This window comes from Salvelinus alpinus, chromosome 2 (genome assembly GCF_045679555.1).
Source record: "Salvelinus alpinus chromosome 2, SLU_Salpinus.1, whole genome shotgun sequence".
NCBI lineage: Eukaryota > Metazoa > Chordata > Actinopteri > Salmoniformes > Salmonidae > Salvelinus > Salvelinus alpinus.
The window spans coordinates 120,459,980-120,477,770 of NC_092087.1; the positions used below are offsets into that span (position 1 = coordinate 120,459,980).

Genomic DNA, 17,791 nt, shown 5'->3' on the forward strand with positions numbered 1-17,791 from the left:
CTAGACCCACTCCAATTTGCTTACCGCCCCAATAGGTCCACAGACGGCGCAATCGCCATCACACTGCACACTGCCCTATCCCATCTGGGCAAGAGGAATACCTATGTAAGAATGCTGTTCATCGACTACAGCTCAGCATTTAACACCATAGTACCCTCCAAACTTGACCCCGCCCTGTGCAATTGGGTCCTGGACTTTCTGATGGGCCGCCCCCAGGTGGTGAGGATAGGAAACAACATCTCCACCCGCTGATCCTCAAAACTGGGGCCCCACAAAGGTGCATTCTCAGCCCTCTCCTGTACTGCCTGTTCACCCATGACTGCGTGGCCATGCACGCCTCCAACTCAATCATCAAGTTTGTGGTAGGTTTGATTACCAACAACAACGAGATGACCTACAGGGAGGAGGTGAGGGCCCTCGGAGTGTGGTGTCAGGAAAATAACCTCTCACTCAACGTCAGCAGAACAAAGGAGGTGATCGTGGATTTCAGGAAACAGCAGAGGGAGCACCCCCCATCCACATTGACGGGACTTTAAATAACGCCACTTTAATAATGTCTACATATCCTACATTACTCATCTCATATGTATATACTGTATTCTATACCATGCACTGAATCTTGCCTATGCCGCAAGGCCATTGCTCATCCATGTATTTATATGTACATATTCTTATTCATCCCTTTACATTTGTGTGTATAAGGTAAAATGTGGAAAAAGTCAAAGGGTGGGAATACTTTCTGAATGCGCTGTAAAACTGTCCCAAAAGCAAAGTCCCAACAGCAGTCCCAACACTTTACCACTGCTACACCTGGCTATCAGCGGAGCCTTGTCTGGCATCCAAACAGTTAATTCAGCCTCATTTACTGTCTTCAAAAAAACATAGCTGATAGGGCTGACTTGCTTAAACAAATGTGGTTTCGACTGACAATTGAGATGTAGAAAATATGGCGTAAGGGGACGACAAGCGGATAAGAGGCAATCCGTAATTTAGATTAAGACATTAATGAGCGAGCTAGGACGGACGTAGTCAATATAACTATTTGTTCAGCACCTTTGAAATATACAGCGACAGAATTCAGAACATGGGCCGTTCTTACAGTGTTCTCCCTGTACACCAAATCAGAACAGTAACGTTAGGTGAAATTAAGAGGGAAAAATAGACCAAATTATTAGGGTGTGGCACATGGGCTACTAACAGCTTATTACACAACATTACACTTAGTATTACTTTCTTAGCTACAGTATACATATCTCCCTGGAATATTACATAATTTATGCAGCAGCATACAATACATTTTTTGGACTCACCTTGTTGTGCTGTGCTCACTTGAACAGGAAGGTGGCGCGGCGGTCCTTTGTGGGCAGATTTTGTCATCAAAGTTAGTCATCAAAGTCTGGCATTCTCTGGATTTATGGTGCTTTCAATACAACTGGGAACTCAGAAAAAAAACAAGGTTGAATCATGATGACGTCAGTGATCTTCAAGTCATAGCTCTAGAAAAAGGCCAGAGTTCCCGACTTACAATTACGAGTTGGATGACCGTTCAAAAAGTATATTCCCAGTCGGAGCTCGTTTTTTTCCTGTTTTCCCAGTTGACTTGAACTCAGTGTTGAGATTTCCCAATTACGAGTTAACAGTTGTTTTGAGCGTGACAGAAATTATGCTGGATTGACAGCATGGCCAATGTTGAATGTTTATCATTTTAAGCTTGGAAAAGAGACCCTTAACCCCAGACTTGGGACCCCACACCCTCTCCACTGAATAGCAGGCTAGTGATTGCTTTGCAATGCTTGCAGTTAGCCACTGATTCCTTCCAAACCACTCATTACTGAATTTGCGATTTCCAACTTGTTGTGTAATGTTTAGGTCCAATGGCCGATGAGCACCGATACGTTTTATCTATAATTTCTCTTCATTATTTCTCTTCATATGACAAGGGTTAAAAAGGATTTGCCAGTAGATTGTCGTCTTGATTCATGATGATGACTGCTAGCTAAGATTTTGAAAGTATGATGTTGACATGATCAGTCCAATCAAAGCTACTGTAGATATAACGGGATTTGAGGTCATTTTATCTGTGGCCAAAGACCTTGAGTCTTCTTGGATGGGCACTTCTAATGTAACTCTATGGCAGCACCCCAAGGGGCTTGAGTTTTCGAGCTCCCCATGAGAACACTACAAACTGCTACGCTCTGTATTTTCCGCTGGCTGCCCCACCACAGAAAGTACTGAGTTAGGCTGAAACACCTGCATTTTGGAGCTGCCTTACTCAAGAAAGCAAAAAAAAGTTTGTATGTGGCTTTATTAACTCAATTATTTATTTAATTTAATTTAAATTGTTTGCAAACTAATATGTGACACGTATTAATGCCAAAATAACATGCCCCACATTAGCTAAAAATGACAGGTCACCATTGGATAGGCCAGATATACAAAACCTTGCAGAAAGCCTATTCAACTGACAATCTATTAAAAACATATAGAAACTATTGGAACCAAGACTTAAAAATGACTGATATTGACGGAGGGAGTGTTGGAACATAATGAACGAAATTACATGCCTTATTATTTAAATATATATTTTAAAATCTGGCTACAGACAGAAACAACATAAAACAATTTGAAGTCTTACAAGCATTAGAAACAACATTGGGTGTGGATATGGTGGGAACATGTGGGTCTGAGCAAGTGTGATATCATTCATAATTGTGGAAATGTATGTAGAAAGTTAAGTTGTCTATTGTTTTTGTTAATGTGTGTTTTTGTTTATTGTAAAAAAATAAATAAAAGTAAAATAAAATATATACAAATAAAATAAATGCTTGAGTACAAGAGTCGGCCCTAATTCATTCAGAGAAGGGAGGCCTGCCACTGTGGTCTCTCTTCAGTCTAGTCACTGCCTATGGGAAACAACAGCAGTTCCCAATTTATACAATTTAACATTCATTAGGAGCCCTGAAATTGGCTTCTGTTGTGTTTACTCACTTGCATAAATATCCCATTTTCCAAATTAATCATTTACCTAGGAGAGAGAAAGGGAGGGAGGGGGGAGAAAGAGAGAAAGGGAGCGAGGAGGAGGGAGAGAAAGAGGGAGGGAGGGTGAGATGGACATTCTCTGAAGTAGATGTATTGTTTCCTTTCTGCTCAGACTGCTGAGCACAGCTTTGGGTATAGTTATTTTCAGTTATTCAAATTAGTCTGGCTTATATGCAAGGCACTGGGGACTCACAATATAGGCCCTATTGAGTCTATGTGCTGATCTAATACATTTTTCTAGAAAATTTTATTGAATCAAATGAAATTGAACATCCATATCATAATGCATGGCATGCATTGTAAGTTGGTGCTGTTCAGTTTTATAAACTGGGTGATTCGAGCCTGAATGCTGATTGTCTGACAGCCGTGGTATATCAGACCGTATACCACGGGCATGACAAAACATTTATTTTTACTTCTCTAATTACGTTAGTAACCAGTTTATAATAGCAATAAGGCACATCGGGGGGTTGTGCTATATGGCCAACAAACCACGCCTAATCGGCTGTATCAGGCACTCCGCGTAAGAAAAGTCCCGCTGGTTTATTGGCCATATACCACACCCCCCATGTCTTATTGCTTAATTGTTGTTGTTGTTGTTGTTGTTCTATTATAAGGAGGGTTAGGCCCGCAACTCAAACTCAATGTGTTCGTATTTATTCAGCAGGTCTCAGTCAATGACTATATAGATCTACATTTGAATTGATTTCAGCATTGACGCATTCATCACCACACAATAGTATGGTGCAATGTCGCGCCCATGTGGACATTACAGTTATTACACCAGAACAGAATATATTGAAATGACGCGAGCAGAAAAACATAAAAAAATATAATATTTTGGTATGATTATTAAATTCCGATTATATCGGAGCAAATCCCCCAAAAGGTACAACTTCGTCAAAATGCTGGAAAGACGTATTTTAATCACTTTGTTTAGGGAATTGTGCACGTGTTCCATCAGCACAGCATTGTGGGTGCAATCATAATCCACTTCCTCCACTTGAAGAAGCGCCATTTTCGGCGTTGTCATACAGCATGTCGCTAATGTTTATGACATAATAAAAACGGATTTCAGTGTTTGTTATTATACGTTAGCTTTCCAAGTACTATCTGAAAGATGGGGCGAAAGAAGAAGAAGCAGATGAAGCCATGGTGCTGGTATCCTTTGGTTTGGGGAATAGACCAAACGCAAATCATGAAAGGAAAGTGAGGGCTCGAATGCTTAGCAAGGTAGCTACTAAGATACTGTAGGCCTCACAAAACCTGTAAAGACTTTTGATACTTTGTCGTATGTTTTTTAATATTGTTGTGGCAATTTAATTTTACAACACTCTCTTTTAGTTTTATCTCAACAAAGTTAACCTAAATGGTGTATATTGACGAACATTTTTACCGGAAATCTAGCTATGTTCGCTAACTAGCTAACGTTAGCGGATTTATTAGTTAGCAAAGTAACTTATTGTATTCATTATGTAGCTATCTACAACTACCCAGTTTGACGCTTACTCGGCATACTTTGTCTGTCACAGATGGTGGTCAGAAGTTGTGCTCAAAGAGTAACTATACCTTACGTTCAAATAAAGGAGTAACGTCAATATCAGGGAGCAGGCACCATCGATTGATTTAACTGAAACCAACCAACTAACGTTAGCTAGCTTGCTAACGTTAGTTTATACTCTATGACATTTCCTTAATTCACAACTTGAAGGTATTGTAATCGAGATTTCGATGATGAAAAGATCCTCATCCAACATCAAAAGGCCAAACATTTTAAGTGCCATATATGTCACAAGAAGTTGTACACTGGTCCAGGGCTGGCAATCCACTGTATGCAGGTTGGTATTCACATTAACAACATGTTGGTTATTCATTAATCTGTGTGGTCATACCTTTTATTTGTGATATGAATCATTGATGGCGTGGGTCGTGTGTCTTTCAGGTTCACAAAGAGACCATCGACGGGGTCCCCAACGCTATACCTGGAAGGGTAGACATAGAATTGGAAATCTATGGCATGGAAGGAATTCCAGAGAAGGATATGCAGGAGAGGAGACGGACATTGGAACAAAAGCAGGGTTAGTTAGTGTTAACATTTCTTGCATTTGTACTGAGAAATGTGGGGGTTAGACCATAGAAGTCTACAGCCAGAACAAATCATCTTAAAGAAATATTGTGTGGCTAAAATACCCCCTTGTGTTCAGAGAGCCAGAAGAAGAAGCAGAATCAGGACGACTCTGACGAGGATGACGACGACGATGATGCTCCAGGCCCTTCGTTCGTTCAGCAGCAGATGCCTGCTGCCCAGCCCCAGGCTAGCTACGTCCCTCCCATGGCCCAGCCAGGCATCCTCCCCGGGGCCAGGGCTCCAGGCATGCCACCAGGAGCTTACTCAGGTAGGACATGGGCTGAATGGCCATACGATTGCTCTGTTCTGCCAGTAAGACATTTGCATCAAGTAATGATGATTGGCAAAAATGTTCAACTGCTCTGAATTGTGAATGAATCATGCCCATTCTGAACAAATCACAAACTGGAAAAAATACATTCCCTTCATCACCATATAATGGCTGATAAACTATACCTGGTGTGTTTAAAATCTATTTCTTTCCCTATTCTCCCCAATGCAGGAATGCCCCCTATGATGCCAGGTCACGGTGTCCCGCCCATGATGCATGGGATGCCCCCTGGTATGCACGGAATGCCACCAGGGTGAGTACTAACTCATACTACTCAGTGGGTGACATTTTCCTCTCTCAATGACACACTTAGCCATGGTGCGTTTGCTCACTCTTTGCAGGAGTTAAATGTCGCCCCGAACTGGTCCATTGTTGCAGAATCTGCCTTATTATTAAAGCTTCAGACAGTTAGATTTGATCATTCAGATTGAAACTCACACCTGTTGGTTTGATCTCCATACAGCATGATGCACGGGATGGGAGGGATGATGCCTCCAATGATGCAAGGGATGCCCGGTATGCCGCCAGGTAAGCACTGTCCTAGGAGGTACTCCTCTTCCCCTCCCTTACTCCAGTCACTCTGTACTCAGTGGGGTGGTCTGGCATTGACAGGGGATACAGCACCGTGGCCCTCTCACCTCTCATCTAGGACTATTCTCCTATATGAGGCTTGTGAGTGAGCGAGTTGACAATTTCACAAGACTAGAATAGTGCATAGAGCTGGGCGACATGGACAAAACTATATTTAATGATAAGCTTGAAACATGAATGTGCACCACAGTTGTTTTAATATTACCCTTAAAAAATACTACTACTTTGAATGTTGTAGCTATCGATTGTTCGGTTATCAATCACCTAAATGAAACAAAATAAGTTTGCTGAAACGTCACATTTCTTTAGTAGGGCCCTATAGGTTATTTATTGTAATGAACGATATCAGCAAAATGCCCACGATAAGTGGTTGATGTCGATCATTTTCGGTTTATCGTCCTAGCTCTAGTAGCACAAAATCATGTTCACTCTCCATTCTATCATGTCCTAGAAACCATCTGCTCCCCTAACTTCTTGAGAAAGAACTGTGATTTGATATTGAGACCTGATGTCTTGTCTATAGGAATGCCACCACACATGGGTCACCGTCCTGGTATGCCCCACATGGCCCAGCCCCCCACCCCGGCAGGGATGCCCCGGCCCGCCGCAGCAGCCCCTGCTGCCGTCAGCAAGCCCCTGTTCCCCAGCGCAGTACAGGTGGGTCACCTTGCCTAGAGGCGAGGTGGGATGGAGCTGTAGCTTGTCATATCTGACTCATTGGTTTACCTTCTTCATTTTAAATGGTGTCCATTGAATAATTCACCAAGAGGATTTCCTCTGTAGTAAGATGGTTGTACTGGTGCGCTCATCTCAGGCACATGCATACTATCAGAGTATCATCATTAATGATGGGGAGTAGGCTTGGGCGGTATCCAGATTGTCATACAGACCTTGTGCCATATCGGTATATTCGGTAATATCGGCACTGAACACAAGGGGCATTATTTTCAAACCCTCGCTGAGCTTTTGTAATCCAAAGATTAGCAATGCTAACAAGTACATGTAAAATCCCATAGAATGCTAACTAAATGCTAAAGAGCACATTGAACATTTAGACAGCCTCTGACCTAAACTGTTTTAAGGACAGACATCCCAGCTCACAAAGTTATAAAAGTAACTTCGAAAAGCTACAGTTTGCTGCACGCACAACACAATTATTAGACGGCAAGGCTTTTGATCCAGGAGGGGGTTTTCTGCTGTTACCTGCAATATAATTAATTTTGTAAGAAGCTAACCACTTAGCTAGATAGCTAACTAGCTACTAAATTAGCAAACCAAACGTACAGCTGCAGAGCATTTAGCACATTTTATAGACTATTTACTTAAAAGTTATAAAACATCTAGCTGGTGAACATTTAGTTGTGAATTTCATACTGTAACCTGATCACCTGGCGTGTTCTGCACAACAATGAGTGACTCACAAGGCTCTGGTCTCGTTATTGTGTGCTTGTAAACAAACACCATGTGACTGGGTACTAGCGGTAAGCTTCATAATGAAAAATTATCTGACAGGTGAAATGAAATGCGCAATCATTGTCTTTTAACATATTGCACAATTTGACTGCAGGTATTTACTTGAAATGTAGGAACAAATATTAACATTTATGCAATCTCCAAAGAAATAGTTTCAACGGTATTGAACGGTACATCCTGTGGCTATTTCCAAATACCCCGGTATATGGTATACCGTCCAAGCCTAATAGGGCGCAGCAATAGCAAAGTTGTATCGGTAATGCATCCATAGTAAGGAACAATAGTCAACTATAGCTCATTATCAAACTGCCCTCTCCTCGATTTCCTCTCTAGAGCTGCTGGTATTCACTCTAGGTTCTGCTAGTGTTGTTCACACTCTGCCTCTCTTCTTTATGCTGCAGATGGGCTCTCATGTTCCAAACACCATCACAGCCTCTCCCAGTAGCACTGCAGACTCTCAGTCTGCTGCCTCTAAGCCTCTGTTCTCTAACACTCCACAAGTAGGCAGGACTCTTTCACTTCCATGTCCCATAGACGCTTGTGGCATGCAGCATATCCGCTTAATTTGGTTGGGAATGCTACAAAATGTCTGTGTTCTGACATACACATAAGTTAACATATTCAGCAGGCTTTTTGTCATTACTTATGCATTTTTATGAATCGCTCCACCAAAAGGATGAGCTGCCGGTCGGCTTTCCCTTAGGAGGACTTTCTGCATGCCTGTGTGTGGCCTGCCTTAGTTTTCTAAGCACTGGATTGGTGATTTAAATATGTATTTTGTTTAGGCACAGCTTGCATTTTAGTAATTTTTCCCTTCCCCTGAATTGTTAGCATGATTTCCTCAGATGGTATTTTGCACAATGCAATGCTCATCAGCAATGTGTGATATGACAAGTTTTTCTTGAGTGTTTCAGCTGAACTGACGTTTCAATCACCTTTTCAAACTGCAATTTTATATGAATATAACCACCTGTGGAATCCTGATATTTTCCAGTCATTTCAAGTGCTAATCGGTTCAGCGTTAATTTGATGTACAGTGCACTCTGCTTATAAAAATCTGAGGAATCAACCAATCGCTTGTGATCAAAAATCATGGGACAAATTCTGTTTCAAAATCATGGGACAAATTCTGTTTAGAACGCACTTCTAAGGAATCAATAGGTCAAATGTCTAAATGACTGATCCCTATGAGAGGAGAGCATTGTAATCGGTGTGTGATTATGATGAGTCGCTCACCCATCTGACGGTGCCTCTTCCTTCCTGTCTCCCAGGCCCAGCAGAGTGCCTCTGGAGCTGTGCCCCACAGCGCGCCCTCCACCTCCTCTGACCCTCCCAAAGCAACATTCCCCGCCTACACCCAGTCCTCTGCCTCGTCCTCTAACCCCCCTAGTAACACTGTAGCCAAGCCCCCCGCCACAGTGACCAGTAAGCCAGCCACCCTCACCACCATGAGTGCAACCAGTAAGTTGATCCACCCTGATGAGGATATCTCACTGGTAAGTTGCTCCTGCTTTGCGTTTTGCCCTTTCACAGTAAGTAATGAATGAGATAAAGTACATTTATCTGTCACGTTACTGTTTTGATACTTGTAATATTTGTTTAAAGCAAATTAGTTAAATCTAATATAAATGAGTTGTGTGATTTGTCCTTGCCGTTGCACTGAAAGGGATAGGCTAGTGTTGCGTCCTGTCTAAGAATCCTCTCTGTGTTTGTCTGCCTGGCAACAGGAGGAGCGACGGGCTCAGTTGCCCCGGTACCAGCGTAACGTGCCCAGGCAGGGGCAGGTCCACATGTCTGCCCCTCCTGTGGCGGCCGTGGGTGGCATGATGCCCCCACAGCAGGGCATGCCCCCCCAGCAGCCTGGCATGAGGCACCCCATGCACGGTAAGAGACGTTATGGCATCACTAGACCAGAAACTTTTAGCCTTTGATGGCACGAAAGACCCAAGTATCATACCAGTCAAAACATGTTTTTTGTTGCTTTTGCCACTTGCATTGTGAGTGTGATGTTTCAAAAGGCTTCCTCCTCCCTCCAGGTCAGTATGGTGGTCCCCCCCAGGGCATGCCTGGCTACATGCAGGGCGGGATGCCTCCGTATGGGCAGGGTCCTCCGATGGGATACCAAGGAGGGCCTCCCATGGGCATGAGGCCCCCCGTCATGTCTCCTGCAGGACGATACTGAAGAAGTCGCAACGACCTGGCCCCTCACTAGGTTTGGCGGTTAAACCTTTTCTCACCTTGTGGTTTTTAAAACTAGCCCAAGCCAATGAGCAGTAAGACCAACCAGTGATGGTGAAGAAAAGTATTGATGAAAAAATATATATATACGCAGCACACGGACATTTAACATGACATCTTTAATGGGGGAAAAACATAGAAAAAACAAAACACACCAACTTGATGATAAAGGCCACATTGTCGTTGTGCAGATTTGATACATGTATGGTGTTTTTCTTCTCATGTTTCACTCAGGTTTGTAGAAGTGAAGTGTGTTAAATATGGTTCATATTGTTTTGACTGCTCGCTGCTGGAGTAACATGATCGTACCGCCCCCCCCCCCTTACAAAAAGGCAAGTTTCCTGTAAATATATGATTTTCTGTGACGAGGCCCTCACAGCACACTTTGTGTGTTGTTGGACGCCCTGTCCCCAACCGTATGGTTGGTGAGGGTCCTCCTTTATGATGACGATTCCAACTGTTTAGTAGTTTACCACCAGATCTATGGATTATTATTATCTATCAGTCTCTAGCTTCATTCTTATTTCAGGTTTATTCCATGATCAAAAGGGTAACTTGTGTGAATTTATTCTCTGTACTGTTTTAAACAATCTGTTGTAATAAAACTCACTTAAAATCCAACACTGTTTTCTTCCTGACCCGTGGATGGGGATGATGAGGCTTCATGAAGGTTTGTACCATGAAGGTTAGTACCTTCATCATGAAGGTTTGTACATAAATGTTGTATTTATGAAATATTGCTCAAATAATAGGATGTCAACTTTCTAGGTCTCTGGTATTTTTAAAACATGTTTTAATATACAAATTGTCTTGATGCAGATAAGTTTATAGCCTAGACCTTCTTTAATAGTAATCCAATCATTTAAACCTGCACCCTGAATGAGTTTATCTTCCTCACCTTAGGTTCACTAACATTTGCATGCAAGTGCTCTATACTGTGTGTGTGTTTGTGTGTGAGTAGTTGATGATAAATATACAGTTTACTTGATGTCAGGTGTATTTTTCCTGAACCACCTACTCATGTCCTCCGGTTGTCTAGCTTTTCAAGTCAGAGGGCCTTATTTGGTGTTAGTTCACTATGGTGCATCAGTGTTTCCCCTATATGCATTTAGCAGCAGCACAACGCCGCTGCTAAACCATGGCCACCACTGCAAAAAAATATATTTAAATGACTAAAACCAGGAATATAGAAACGATAATGGAGCAATATATTTTTGAAATAAAAATTGCCAAAATAAAAATGAGACGGTATCTAAAATTCCTAAATGTCATGACATAGGTCCCCCTTTGATTTTGTGTTTGAGTCGTTTAGATAAATTAAGAACAATGCATAAGCCCTGGCAAAATGTGTAGAATTGCAGGAAATTAGCTTTAAACCTGTAAAATGTTCATGGCAAAATGTGTAGAATTGCAGTAAACTTGCTTTAGAACAGCTACAGTTTCTCTGTGGCTGAGAGGAGGGCCTCTAAAATTTGCCATTTGCCATGCCCACTACCCCCACACGCTAACTTTGCCACCGCTGTTGGAAAAATATACTAGGGGAAACACTGCATAGCATATTAAAATCGAAAAACCATTACTTTGATACTTTTTTTTAAAGCCCATGTCTATTTTGATGGTAATGTCCTTATCTGCTTTTCAGCCTAAAACACAGATTTCTTGCGAAACAGGTCAGTTATATCTGTAAGTACCCATTCCCTTATCATAGTGTGGCTGTATCTTGCACCGGATGTACCGTTTTAGTAGTAACTAGTTATTGAATCTGAAATAATGCATTTCGGGAGTTTTTCCAAGATTTGTATGTATTGTAGAGTTATTCTAAAGTACTTGCTCAAGCTTTGTTACACCATTTGGTTGCATACAAATGTAATGAATGTTGAATGCTGTGGTGTGCCATTGTTGCCTCTTTCTGTCTGGTGGTGAAGGGGGCTGTTCGGTGGAAACTGGACACATTTTTATCCCACTCATTTGGTAAGTAGGATTTCACATCAGTTTGAAAGTATTCATACCGCTTGTTACAGCCTGAATTCAAAATGGATTAAATAGATTCTCACCCATCTACCCACAATACCCCATAATGACAAAGTGAAATCACGTTTGAAAATGAAATGCATATCTCATACATAAGTATTCAACCCCTTGAGTCAATATGTTAGTCACCTTTGGAAGCCATTACAACTGAGTCTTTCTGGGTAAGTCTTAGCTTTGCACACCTGGATTGTATTATATTTGCTAGACAGCCATTTTCAAGTCTTGCCATAGATTTTCAAATCGATTTTTATGTCAACTCTTAACTAGGCCATTCAGGAACATTCAATGGCTTCTTGGTAAGCAACTCCTGTGTATATTTGACCTGTGTTTTAGGTTATTGTCCTGCTGAAAGGTACATTTGTCACCCAGTGTCTTGGGAAGCAGACTGAACCAGGTTTTCCTTTAGGTGTTTTCATGTGCTTAGCTCTATTCTGTTACTTTTTATCCTAAACTCCCTAGTCCTTGCCGACGACTAGCATACCCATAACATGATGCAGCCACCACCATGCTTGAAAATATGACGAGGGGTAGTCATTGACTTGTTGTTGGATTTGCCCCAAACATAACGCTTTGTATTCAGGACATGAAGTTGATTTCTTTGCCACATTTTTTTAAATGGCTTCCTTGCCATTTAGGTTAGTATTATGGAGTAACAATGTTGATCAATCATCAGTTTTCTATCACAACCATTTAAACTCAAATGTTTTATTGGCCTCATGGTGAAATCCCTTAACGGTTTCCTCTCCGGCAACTGAGTAAGGAAGGATGCCTGTATCTTTGTAGTGACTGGGTGTATTGATACACCATCCAAAGAATTATAACTTCACCATGCTCAAAGGGATATTCAATGTCTGCTTTTGATTTTAATTTTACCCACCTACCAATAGATACCCTTTGCGAGGCATTTGAAAACCTCCCTGGTCTTTGGTGAATCTGTTTTGAAATTCACTGCTCGGCTCGGGAACCTTTTTGTCTGTATGTGTGGGGTACATGAATGAGGTAGTTATTCAAATCATGTTAAGCACTATTATTGCACACAGTGAGTCCATACAATTTATATTGTGACTTAAGCAAATTTTTACGCCATAATTTATTTAGGCTTGCCATAACAAAGGGGTTTGAATACGTTTTGATTCAAGACGTTTCAGCTTTCCATTTAATTAATTTGTATAAAGTAAAAAAAAAAAAAAAAAATCCACTTTGACATTGTGCGATATTGTGCAAGCCAGTGACACAATCTCAATTAAATCCAATTTTAAATTCAGGCTGTAACACAAAGTACAAAAAGTCAAGGGGGGTGAATACTTTTGGAAGGCACTTGCCGACAATGGCAGTTATAAAATAATGATTGACAAGTTCATTTGAAAACACTCCCAAACAATATTACGGTAATTTGTTTTTTCCCCAAGTTATGATCATTATGTTTACAGATGAATAGATTATTAATAATTATGGATTATAGTATTTGGGCTGTTAGATGTCGTCCTCAACACGCGTCCAAACTCGTCTTCCAACTTTCGCAACAATGCTCAAAACTGTCTTGGATATGCTGCTGTCATTAATACTTAAAACTGTTACTCCACAATACTCCATAAAGCTGTTACTAGGATTAGCTTCACCGTTATAATTGAGTTATAAATAATTGTCAACATGCAATCCATAACATCCTTTTAAAGGGAATATTGGCCTGTTTGTTCATTAACTATACATTTCACATAAAGCAAATGGACATGATATTTCACAAGACCATGTAGGCAGTATCACAGTAGCTCTCTCCTTTCTGATGTGCATACATGTATCCTAATATAACAATCCAAATGCTTTGTATCAAAACACTCACTGTATAATAATAATAAATCATGTGTATACTGTACAATTTTCAGTGTGTTTTTTTTTCAAGCCTATCTCGTTAACCTCATTTTATACCAGGAACAGGACACATCTGAAGCATCTTTGTAAGAGGACCACTAGATGGTCTTGTTGGGTCGTGAACTTGACTTCCTCAAATAACTGTTTCCAATATCTCCCACGACATTACAGTGAATAGTTAGTCTTGCGGTATGTTGTAACTTTTATAACATTTTATAAACCTTCAACACATTTAGTTACTTTGAAGTTGTTTGTTTGATACCTAAATATATTCTCTTAGTAGCAGTATTTGGCTGAAATTGACAGATTTTTGCAGCTTTACAAATGGCTAAGAACTCAGTATTTTATACTCTTAGTGTAAGGTCAACACACTTTGTCTGGCTTTAGTATTTTGCAGTTGCAGAACCATCTCATCTTTGCAGATACATATTTTGTAGTAATGGTGGGCGTGGCTATTTGCTGTGACACTGAGAGTAATTTAGAAACCTCTCTTCCTCTTTAGCGTTAAGGTTTGGGGTGGAGCATATTAGAAGTTCCTGTAACTAGTCACCAATTTCCCCTCATCTGGCTGAGACCCCCCCCAGTCAGTGAACCACACTCAATAATTCTAGTTCACTACTCCACTTATGTCTGAGACTCACTGCATGCTGCTCAGTGTGATAGCATCATATAAGAACAAGGGAAATCATTATGACTTTTCATCTGACAGGTGTTTGGCTGCTGCTCATGACATGTACTCTGTTGGGTAAGTTGTGTTTTTGTAACTTTTGGTGTCGGTTTAGTTTATTAGGAACTGTTGGCCACAGGAGGCTGCTGAGGGGAGGACGGCTCATAACGGCTGGCGTGAATGGAATGGCATCAAACACATGGAAACCACAGGTTTGATTTATTTGATACCATTCCACTCATTCCTCTCCAGCCATTAACACGAGCCTGTCCTCTCCAATTAAGGTGCCACCAACCTGTGGTGTTAATTTTTCTTCTGCCATTGCACGCTTTGGATGACTTTATTAGGGAGTAGTTTAATGCCTATCAAAACAGCACTTGTTTGGTTTAGTCTAACCAGAGCCCTGCAACTGTTCCAGAATCACTACATTGATCATTATGCAGATGCTTTCTTGACCAGGTTAGGGAGAGCCAAACTATGCTGTCAGTACAGTGGGCTTCCCTTATATGATCACCAACAAGCCATGAACAACCAATGACACTAACGGGGCTCCCGAGTGTCGCAGTGGTCTAATGCACTGCATCTCAGTGGTAGAGGCGTCACTACAATCATTGTAAATAAGAATTTGTTCTTAACGGACTTGACTAGTTAAATAAAAGTAAAATAAAAACGGGGCGCTAACGTTGTATTACCTTCCTATATGTTGCCTCCTAGTGTTCTGTGATATGGAATTCCTGGAGAGAACGCAGGGTGACTCTATAGAGTTCTACTGTATCGCTGAGTTCAATGCCTCCAAGCCCATTGGGGTCTACCTGAAACGCAAGTGGCTGCAGCCCAACAGAGAGGTCCTGTTCATGTTTACTGAACAAAACCCTGTGTTTCACCCTGATGTCAAAGAGCGTATCCATGCCACGGGAGACCCGAGTACTCACCGGATCAATGTGACCCTCAGCCAGCTGAAGGGAACAGACACAGACATCTACTACTGTGAGTTTGTCTTCCCCGATGCCTCCAGCTTAGATCAAAAGATTCCAAGCAAGATGGAGTTATTTCTGTACGTCGTCGATGCTGGTGAGTATTCTTTATGGATTCCTCCATTGATTTAATTTATGTTTCTTGCTGCGAGTGGAGTTGTTGATATCATGATGTGTGTCAAACAGTCACAGTAGCCTGCCAGTTTCCCCCTTTTTTGGTAATTACTCCAGATGCCATAGCTGAGCCGCACTGTTCATGTTATGCATCCTGCCACTGGCTTCCTCCTTAGAATAGCCCTGGCTATAGCAGTAGACTCTCCTCTCCCACATCCTCATAGTCAGTCATAGTGTTTGTTTCCCATGTGGAGAAGATGCCCCAGACAGCAAGATGGACGTAGGCCTAATAGAGACGTGCGCCGGGGGGTCAGCTGTCCTCCCCTGCCTCGCCCCCTACGGTTCCCCCTCGGCCATGGAAGGGGTATGCCTGAAGAGGCGGTGTGGCCGGGCTCCAGTGGAGGTGCTGTTCCACTCAAAGCGCCCCTTTTCCTCCGCATCGTTCCCCCCAGAAGAGAGGCTTCACCTGGGCACGGGGCTGGGCGGCCTGGCCTACAACCTCACCCTGCTAAAGATGCAGCCGGAAGAGAGCGCCTTTTACAGCTGTGAGCTACTGCTCCCCGGCAGGCCCGACAACAGTGCCAGGCTAGGGAGACACGTGTACTTTGTGTCTGTGCAAGGTGGGTCTTTATCTACTTCCCCAGAGTCAGATAAACTCATGGATATTTTTGTCTGCGTCTAGTATGAAGGGGAAGTTGGAGGTAGTTTCGCGAGACCATACTAGCTAGCGTTAGCGCAATGATTCAAACTGCACACAGACATAAAATGGTATCCACAAGTTCCCAAACTATCCCTTTTACTCCGCCACTTTCTCTCTTTTAAACTAAATTCATGCCAGAAAATGTCCAGTTTATCTGTGGAAGCTGTTTCTATGACGCTGTAATTGTTTATTAACTCTAGTAGCCAAATTAGTAACCCAGGTAACAATTATCAAACAGACAATGTTCTGTTAGTAATTCATTTAATGTTCATCATACACAGTATATGAAGGGTTGTCGATGTATTTTTAATTCAGGAAGTGAGTTGACATTCTGTGAAAGGCTTAAGTCTGACACCACATTTTGGATTTTATTGTTGTTTCCCCAGATGTTACTTGTAGCTGTGCAGGTTATGCTCCACTGCTCTATGCCCTTTCTGCTGCTGTGGGGCTGCTACTCATCTTCCTTATGGCCCTGGGAGTGGCTCATTATGTGAGTAGGACTGTAACCTACTTACTATGAACAAAAAGATTGACACAGAATATTATTTATAGAAATGGTAGCCACTCCAGTTTTTTTACTGCTTTCATCATGTCATAATTTAAAAAGCATTACAACCTCACATTCTGCAAAATTCTCATACATTTTCTTGAAATCACAAACCATTCTTCGCTATGAGTTTATAAAGCCACAATCTAACCTTTTACAGCCACACCTGTAACCTCTATGGTTGTAGACTGGGGAGACATGATATTGTAATGTTTTTAGATACTTACTCATTTGGTAGCTACTGTATTCCTCAAGTGACAAATGTGGCAGTACCATAACACTGATTTCTGACTGGTATGACTAGGTACCAGTGATTTGTCAAACACATCAAATTGAGGAAGGGTGCCACTTTGAATCAAAGCATCCATCCTCTTACTATTCACAGAATTTCACACAGGAAAGATACTAGTTTCACTAGTTGTTTTCTCCTGCTGCCTTCTCTGATTGGCCTCTGTCCTCTGTTGTCAGGGTAAGACCCGAGGCGACCGTGTCAAACCGCAGCCCCACCAGGTCTCCATCTACGAGGAGATGGTCGGGGTGCGGCCCCCCAACCGGAATGGAAAAGTGTCCCCCTCTTACCACCCGAGGCCCCCCTTTCATCTGGAGGAAAAGGATGCTTCCGCCTATGACACCCCCCCTCTGAGGTCTCGACAGGAAAACCACTATGAGAGGCCTGAAGGGGTACCGCTAGTATCTGAAACTGTTGGGGAGATGTGAGGAACGAGGTTGGCACTATCTCGCCAACACTGTTTAACTATTCATTTATAAACTGGAGTCTGAACTATAACTACAACTTACTCACATAACTTTCAATTTGGACAACCAACATCCACCTTAGCCCACCTAACTTAGTTTGTTGTACTGTAAATGCTGGCAGCTGAATGTTGTAGCTTTGCTTTTTTTAAAGGAATGGTATTCAAAAAATTTTTTTTTATAAACAATAAAGTGTAATACTTGTGTAGTATTTTGACATTTACATGTATCCATGCCCTTTCCTCACTGTCCAGTCCACAGGGAACTGTTATTATTGCCAATCATGGAGATGGGCTCAATATTTCTGCTGGATCAGTGCTGGAAACAGACAACAAT

At 41.8% G+C, this 17,791-nt stretch overlaps 2 protein-coding genes and 1 non-coding gene across 4 annotated transcripts; all 3 read left to right on the plus strand.

Annotated features, from left to right (window-relative positions):
• The first annotated feature begins 3,989 nt into the window (after positions 1–3,989).
• Positions 3,990–10,421, plus strand: LOC139568491 (BUB3-interacting and GLEBS motif-containing protein ZNF207-like). Of its 2 annotated transcripts, XM_071390344.1 has the most exons (11): positions 4,026–4,200; positions 4,751–4,877; positions 4,982–5,117; positions 5,244–5,435; positions 5,670–5,751; positions 5,962–6,026; positions 6,613–6,746; positions 7,964–8,062; positions 8,834–9,058; positions 9,290–9,446; positions 9,599–10,421. In XM_071390344.1, exons 1-11 carry the CDS (start codon positions 4,160–4,162, stop codon positions 9,742–9,744), a joined length of 1,404 nt encoding a protein of 467 aa, XP_071246445.1. In that variant the 5' UTR covers positions 4,026–4,159; the 3' UTR covers positions 9,745–10,421. The 2 variants fall into 2 exon arrangements, with proteins under 2 accessions (XP_071246446.1, XP_071246445.1); XM_071390345.1 differs by lacking the exon at positions 7,964–8,062 and having other exon boundaries at positions 3,990–4,200.
• Positions 6,054–6,191, plus strand: LOC139569018 (small nucleolar RNA SNORA49). The gene has a single exon (XR_011673854.1). It is a non-coding gene; the product is annotated as a small nucleolar RNA SNORA49 (small nucleolar RNA).
• A 1,025-nt stretch (positions 10,422–11,446) lies between the features above and the next one.
• On the plus strand, positions 11,447–17,678 carry LOC139568493 (uncharacterized). Its single transcript, XM_071390347.1, has 7 exons — positions 11,447–11,470; positions 11,726–11,771; positions 14,410–14,445; positions 15,082–15,438; positions 15,710–16,075; positions 16,542–16,645; positions 17,171–17,678. Exons 3-7 carry the CDS (start codon positions 14,427–14,429, stop codon positions 17,417–17,419), a joined length of 1,095 nt encoding a protein of 364 aa, XP_071246448.1. The 5' UTR covers positions 11,447–11,470; positions 11,726–11,771; positions 14,410–14,426; the 3' UTR covers positions 17,420–17,678.
• Positions 17,679–17,791: the final 113 nt, after the last annotated feature.